An 8,115-nucleotide genomic window follows, 5' to 3' on the forward strand; every position below is an offset into this window, starting at 1 on the left:
GACACGTCACACATCGGGGCACTCCAAATGGTCACGTGAGCAAGTCGAAAATTTTGTTCGGGGTGCAAGCAGTTTAGTGATTTAGCAAGAAATGTAACTTATGCTTTTATCAGGGGCACCCAACGAGAATATAGTTCAAAACCACTTAATCATGAATGTTAAACGTATTTTAGTATGTAAAAGGTAGATATCGGCATATTTTTTATCCCTTCAAAATTTTTCATCTGTTCGGATTTCCTAGCTGAAAGTCTAGTGATTCGAAAATTATAGGGATCAAAACTTACCTTGTCGAAAATTTCAGTTGGAAAAGAGATCCCGAAAATTATAGGTGTACATTTTAGGGTAAAAATCCGTTTTCTATGTTGGAAAATCCTAGGACACGCGGGCAAGCAAGAAATTTTACAACAACGGTTCCGAAAATTGTAGATCTCAAATCGTCTTCCGAACAGATATTTTCCGAAATTCACGTTGGGTGCCCCTGTTTTATGATAAATTTAGTATTATCTGCAAGAAGCACCTTTGCAGTCTCAACAAACGCAGCCAATTAGGATCACAGATAGTGTTCAGAAACTTTATATAATCTAACGCAGTCATAAACACCATAGCATAGCAACCGTACATTTACATAACACGGCCAGTATTTAAATTTACTGGTCAGTCGTTGTAAATTTCCTGAAGAATGTGGTCATTCGCCCATACGAAACAGAGCTGTGGCAACAAGACGATTACCCAATCATGAAGTTCTGAACTGAAGTTGAGCGCCTTTTGAAAATCCGTCCACGACAACAGTAAACAGACTACAAGTACGCAAAATAAAATCTTGTGTCCCAGAGAGTTGCTAATAAAGACTAGGACCTCTGTCTTTATAAGCGTCCCACATGCCAATTGTGACTCAGAAATAACGCATGATGGATGACGAATTGCTTGCAGCGTTTGCCTTGTGGTCACCAAAATCGGAATAATAAAGAATTGCGTAATTACCTCCTGTCGTTCTCTAAATCGGTATTACTATTAAATGTGCAGTCGTCTGTACTTTAAGTCTCATCGGTAACAATGCGAAAGGTTAAAAAGCTACATTTGTTTTGTGTATTGTTTCCACAGAATGCAATTTCCTGTAGCGAAATTTAATAATATGCATCTTGTCACATTTAGCATCTTCAGACGTGACAACCGTTAACTACGGAGCAGAGGTCACGCCGAGCGAAGTTGCGAGGCGATATCTGATATGATGATAAAAAATAAAACACAGCCGCTTTGGGATTAAGAATTTATTTTCATTTTGTTGATCATCGAACTGTTCGTGACTTTTACTGACCGTACGGAGGCCAAAAAGAGTTAAATATGACTGAGAAATCCTGCTGTTTGCTGGGGCCTGATATGGTTGGTCGGGGCTTGATATGGTTGGTCGGGGCTTGATATGGTTGGTCGGGGCTTGATATGGTAGGTCGGGGCTTGATATGGGGGGTGTAATATGGTTGGTAACGTTCCAGCCTTATATGGTTACTTTAGCATCCTTAGTTTCGTTTTCGCTTTCGCTTCCTTCTTGCACTAATTCTCTGAACTTCAAACATTGTTTTTTTCCCAAAACATCACCAATTGTTGCTTCAGAACCTTCGTTCTCCTATTTATTATCGAAAGAAACAAAGAAAACTTTGTCAGGTTTGCGCAGAAGCTTACTAACATCAAAAGCTTGGTTGAATCATTTGAAGACTTAATCATTGTTTTGTGAGGTAAGTTCACAGAAGGATAGCCGACTCACATCTTCCCGGCCGCTTGCAGCGAGTGGCCGATTTGAGTCGGCTGTATTCGGAGGCTATAGTGAAACTAGACTGTGTAAAGTATCTGTTGAACCTATTTTACAGCCAAGATGACCGCACCGGCGGCCATTGCAAATTTTCTTTCCTCTTTATGTTACGTTGAGAGAGCTTTTATTCCCTACATTTGTCCTGTGCCAAGAAATCGCTGTAGACTAAACAACTCCATGGCTCTTGCCTTTGCGGAAATGCAAATTCAACCAAAAACCGTGATAAAAGGAAAACAATTTCTGTTAAGATGCATATGAGTCAAAAAAGTATCGACGACAAACATTGTCACCTAGGCTTGGACTAAATGAGGCGAGCATAACTGAAGAGGGAAAATTGATTATCTTGTGTCTGTTGCATTTAATACCAGACAAGATGGAAGGATCTTTACACTCCGTCGATCCGTTGGCATACTACGTAAATGTTTTGACTGATTTTGACCCAGAGGTCGTGAACGCTTACAACAAACAAGATAAGCCTAAAATCAAACAGCTTGTTTCCTCAGGGAAAATGGACATGGATTTGTTCATTTGTGTTAATAAGAGATGGCATGGCTTTGTCCTTTGTGTGCCCGCAGATGGACAAGACGAAAACCTGTTGGTTGACTTTTCCGATGTCGTGAAATCTCCTTTCGACATCCCTTCTCAAACCATGTGTTGGCAATACGAGTTAGTCATAGAGAACGAGCAGCTACGCTGGTACAAAATACGCAAGGAGTGCCAGGTCTTCAGGGACGTCGAAGGAAGAATCCAACGCGGTTTCTACATGGGTAGATTTAAGGGTATAAGCTTGTATGCTCTGCAGTTTGTAGCAATGCGGGCAGCTCCTCACAGGTACAGTGTTTTGCTGGAAGACTGTGTGGAGTTTGCCAAAGAGTTCTGTGTTCAAGCCCTCGCCTACTGTTCAAACTGGCGCGATTTGGAGGAAAGGGTCCACTCCAATATCGCTAAGGCGACTGCAAGCGGCTTCAGCGTAGAAAAGCTTTCAAGAAATGTTCGCAGTTCCGGCTGGCTTGGTAACACATTTTTTGGAGGTATGGATGTAAGCAGTTTCTTGTCCACTCGCTTTAGCGTCGCCACAATCGCTTGTCTCGCTGTTTTCATCTTAGTTTATCCGATCATTGTTGCTTTTATTGTTGTGAAAGTGATGTATCACTAGTTGGAGCCAGGTCAACTACTCACTCAGAAAAAAATGCTAGACAAACTCTGCTAGACACCCAGGATATCTTAAAAGAACTGTAAACAGTAACAAAGTGCTTTTCACTGTGTTAATGATCGATTCGGCCTTATTCATCTTTAATCATAACCATTACAATTTTCTCAAATTTGATTGGTGCGTTAACTGCTTCATTTTTGACCCTTCATTTTGTATGATTAATTGGTAACAGGATTTCGTGTCGTCGGATTCGGTCTGTAATTATACGGCTCATGATGAAACAAATCGGACTGACCGCTACGGACTTCCGCTAAGCGGTAGTCCGATTTTGTTAATCACTCGTATGATTGCATACCAAATTGGAGTCCATTCATTGCTATTACCATTATAAATAGATCCTCTTTTGAACGGGCAGACATAATATATTTCAAAGGGAAAAACTAAGACTCGTTTGGAGACTAGGTAAACTTGAAAAAGAAGAAATTCTGTTGTAGGAACGTAGATTAAGAGAATTTCATCTAATGCTACAAATGTGTATTGCGCGCGCCACACTGAAACTGTCTTTGTTTCCAGGTTACTTTGTACTCGCTTTATCGCTAACCGTTTGCATTAAGGTTATTTACCAAGTACCGCGCTAGCAGAGATTTAAGCTATCTCGCCTTGTTGTTTCCATTTCGAACTGCTTGGGTATATTACATATAAATATGGATTGTTTGCTTATTGATAAACGTCCAGTTAAAAGTTCAAACAACTAAGCACGACGCATAGAAACTGTATTTCACTCGTGAATTCACTGCAGACGTAGCTCCACGCTTCATAGAAAAGCGCTCGAAATGAACAAATTTGAGGTTTTATGAAGGACGTCAGCATTTGAAGATAATTTTTCATTTTCTCCCCTAAATGAAGCGCAGCTCATGACGTTTTCATTCTTGAGGGACTGCTATACCTTTCTCATATTAAAAACCTTGGAATAGTCGTGAAGTGATTACAATAATGAGAATTTATGTTTTGTGATGACGTTCTCGTTGCCGTTCCCGTCGTCGTTGCTAAAGCTCTCTAAGGGCCGATTTACACGGTACAATTTTATCGCATGCGACAAGTTCACGACAGGCCTACGACATGACTTACGATTGTCGCAGCGTTTTAAAACATGCATGTTTTAAAATGCTACGACATTTTTTCTGACGTACACAACAATCGTAAATCATGTCGACGACAGGGACGGCAACGAGAACGTCATCTCAAAATATAAAGTCACGTTATTGTAATCACTTCGTCACTATTTCAACCTTTTTAATATGACAAGGGTGTGGTAGTTCCTCAAAAATGGCCGTTTTTATACTAGAGACGCATAATTCGTCTGGGACGAACTTGGGCAAACATTTTTTCTGCGTCTGTTAAATTCGTCTAGTATAAAGACGGCCACAAGACGCATTATGCATCTGGACGAAGAATCTATTTTAGTGCGTCTTCGAAGACGCACTAAACTGGAAAGTTCGACCAGACGCATTATGCGTCTAGTGCCCGTCTTTATACTAGACGAATTTAACAGACGCAGAAAAAATGTTTGCCCAAGTTCGTCCAAGACGAATTATGCGTCTCATATAGTTCGTCCCGTCTTTACACCAGACGGATAACATAAGAGACGCATGATTCGTCTGGACGGATTATGCGTCTCTAGTATAAAAACGGCCAATGTCACTGGTCGGAACGGCGCTTAATTTACAGGAGAAAATGAAAATTTATTCTCAAGTGGTGACGTTCTTCATAAAACCTCAAATTTGGATATTTCACGTTGTCGTGTTGCAGACGACGGCAAAGAAATGGACAAAAGTGAAAAACACACGTGCTGGGCGTGCAAAGCTATTGTTTTTGCCCACTAAATATGCCCATTTGGGACGTTGTCGTTGCCGTTGCCGTACGTGTTGTCGCTGTTTAAGCTCCGTAATGGCGTAAACTCCAAGTGATACGCTTCTTCTCATTCTGATACTGGCGGTATATCTACAAGGTAAAATTCGCTATTTTAATATGTGATTTGCATTTTCTATCTTTCAAAAAGCAATTTATCAACTCCTGACCTCTAGTCTGAAAAGGAACTTTCTTTGTAGGATGAATTTGGATAACCTTACAGTCTGATTGCCTTATTGATGCCATTAAACGCAAACCTTTCAAAACCAGAGTCGTCCGGCTTTTTGGTCAGCGAGAGAGCGCCCAGAGAGACTCTGGGATAATGGGCTTGAGCTATATTTTTGATTGTCGCTTGCAATAATGGCAGTCCGACAGAAAGTCGGTAAGTAATTTGGAAACCCCAGAATGTGGAGGGAGATTCAAAATCTAAAACTAGTTTCAGTGCTGTTTGTTCATTCTACCTCGTATATATGTAAATAAAAAAACAATAAAACCGCACACTAAAAACTGATTACTGCTGCTGTTGCAAAAGTACCGTGGGAAAACATTACATCAGTCTCGTTGTGGGGAAATCCGTAGAAGAGGGTCTTGTCGAAGCCATTCAGAATTACGGAAACATAAAATTGTAGTAGAAGAGGACATTGGTGTCCTTTCCACAAAAAATTGTCGATCTTGCCTGGGTTTCTCGAAGCATGGTTAGCGCTAACCAGCGTCAAATACCTTGGAAACCTATTGGTTTTGATACCTCTTCACCAACGGTTAGCGCTTACTAGACTTCGAGCAACCGGCCCCTTGTTGCTAGCACGATGGTATTCTGCACGATTGAATGCACGCTAAAACACTAAAAATACACTAACCGAAAGCGTCAGAAGTTTCATCTTCACTCGCTCTTACAGCAAGCCAATGATCATTTCTCCAGTTTCTTTTGTGGTGTGTAGGGCTAAAATGTTTGTTTCTCGAACACTTCAACCCGCCATTTCTACTCTTTATTGTTTTCTCTTTTCTGTTTCCGTTTAAACTCAAGCATGCGCAATAAGACCGAAACCCACGTTTTCTGGGAAAATGGAGTCCATTATCCCAGAGTCTCTCTGGGCGCTCACCCGCTGACCAAAAAGCCCGAGGACTCTGGGTACGAGATTGACGGAGCTCTGGAATGATCAATTTCCGGAACTCCAAGATTTTAGGAGTTCCGGTTTCACCGAAAAGTGAAATGGGGCGATCATTAGAACTCAATGGCTTGAAAAGCAGCGGCAAATCTCTTCGTGTTTACAAGTTTAGTTGGAGATTTTTGCGCCATATTCGTAAATTACAAGCTTTTTTATACTCGGTAGTTTACACATGAGCAGTTTGATAAATCAATAAGCCAATCAAAACAGTTCTGAAAACTGGCGGATTATTCCAGAGCTCCGTGGGCTCTGTGGACGAGATTGTTACAAAATAAAATTGTGCGAGAGTTTACTCATGCGTACTTAAAGGGTAATTCGGGCTTAGTTGCTTCTTTATCGATTCGTTCAGAAAAGGACCAAATGAACACAATACAATACCATACAATACATAATTAATTGACTACTCCTCATAGGAGCTTTTCAATGAAACACATCAACGAAACGACAAAACAGAACAACAACAGCAACAACAGTTAAAAACTCCACCAGGCTGAAGGTAACCTGTGTACAGCCACCCGCTCTTTTCAAACATTGGAGAGAAGCGTCTTTGATTTCCCGGCGCTGAATTGGTAATCATGTTCAAAAACCACGTGATTTTTCTTAGAATGTGTGGAATCTAATTTCATTGGTTATTGCCCCCGATTATTATTTCATTGAAACAACGAGTTTTGATTGGCTTTTATTTTGATTTCTCCAAAAATATCCTTCGTTTACATCAACAATACCGTGAAAGATTTTTATTAGGATGAGTTCGCACGTACTTTGTGGTTTGTACTTTAAGCATTGTTACCTACGGAGTGTAAAGTGGAAATCGATTCTGCGTACATTTGTAGGAATTGTTTTTAGCGCTGAAGAAACCAAGGGCGCTCCTGACGATTCAAAAGACTGTTCACTCGAAAAAGTCTTCCGCTATCTGCTTACCAGACAATGTGATGCACCAGTCAGTGTAAATCACCGCCCCCCCCCCCCCCTCCTTCCTCCCCCAACCCAGGAAAAGCCGGGGACTTGAACAAAAGGACAAAAGAAAAAGAGCTAACGTTTCCGCCCACAGGGCAATATTTCCATTCCAATGTCCCCGCTTGTGCCCACCTACCACTGAAAGGATAATTGAATTTCGTCAAAAATATCAATAATCACAAAGTAACAGAATCAGCAAGGTTTTCCATTTAGCGACTTTAATGTATTTTTGGATGGCAAGCAAAAAGTAAGGATAAAAACAGATTAACGAGCAACATTTCTTTCCGTCATCTTAGTCGCTGGCTGAGGGCCTCTTCATATGAGCCCGGTTTCCGAGATCTCGCCTTACCTCTAAATCCTTTGTAAAAACTTCGATGTGTTCATATGAGAGGGCGGGTTGGCTTGGTTGCCGAGATCTTGGTTTTTCCAACCGGGATCTCGCTTTGTCTCACTAATGTCCCCGCTTTTCCCGGGTTTGAGTGGGGGGAGGGGGGTTTACATTGACTGGTGCATAATCCCAACTCGTTTCTCAGATCAGTCTAGCGATTCTCAAGAACAAGCTACAAAGGGTGTTGCGTTGGAAGATATCGAGGAAGATAACAGTTCATCGGCAACAATCGGGGCTGCTCTATAGATCAGCGACTTTCCGTACCCGGTTGGAAGACTTGCATGCACATCCTTTCCTTTAAAGAGTGTTTCTAAGCATTTTTCTTGTTCGCTAAAAAGCCAAGGAATCTTAAAACGATGTAAGACTTTTTTCAATGTTCGTTTGGAATCTACCGCATTGACCACCATTTTGAAAATTTAGCCCCTATGAAATGTGAGCCACGGAAATTTGGGTCAGCGTAGATCACTCAATAATTTATGCAAAATTATTCCGGAACACGATCACCAACGGAAAAATCACAAACGTGTTCGGGCAGCTGTAGAGGCAAACCAGTCGGCTATCTGCAAGTACAGCTCAAATTGAGTTCAACAAGTGGTCAGGACGGGTCTTGAAACCGTAATCTCCGCCGATCTCAACGCCAGCGCCCTAACCGCTGGGTCAGTCGTGTTGATTTTAAAGAGTCGGAAAAACCAGACTATACCCTGCCCAGACTCCATTTTGTGTTTTTTCCACTTGGTCT

At 41.4% G+C, this 8,115-nt stretch overlaps 1 protein-coding gene across 1 annotated transcript; it reads left to right on the plus strand.

Annotated features, from left to right (window-relative positions):
• Positions 1 to 1,508: 1,508 nt before the first annotated feature.
• On the plus strand, positions 1,509 to 3,666 carry LOC137967314 (uncharacterized). Its single transcript, XM_068813834.1, has 2 exons — positions 1,509 to 1,730; positions 2,173 to 3,666. Exon 2 carries the CDS (start codon positions 2,178 to 2,180, stop codon positions 2,958 to 2,960), a length of 783 nt encoding a protein of 260 aa, XP_068669935.1. The 5' UTR covers positions 1,509 to 1,730; positions 2,173 to 2,177; the 3' UTR covers positions 2,961 to 3,666.
• Positions 3,667 to 8,115: the final 4,449 nt, after the last annotated feature.

Source organism: Montipora foliosa, chromosome 8 (assembly GCF_036669935.1).
Source record: "Montipora foliosa isolate CH-2021 chromosome 8, ASM3666993v2, whole genome shotgun sequence".
Classification (NCBI taxonomy): domain Eukaryota; kingdom Metazoa; phylum Cnidaria; class Anthozoa; order Scleractinia; family Acroporidae; genus Montipora; species Montipora foliosa.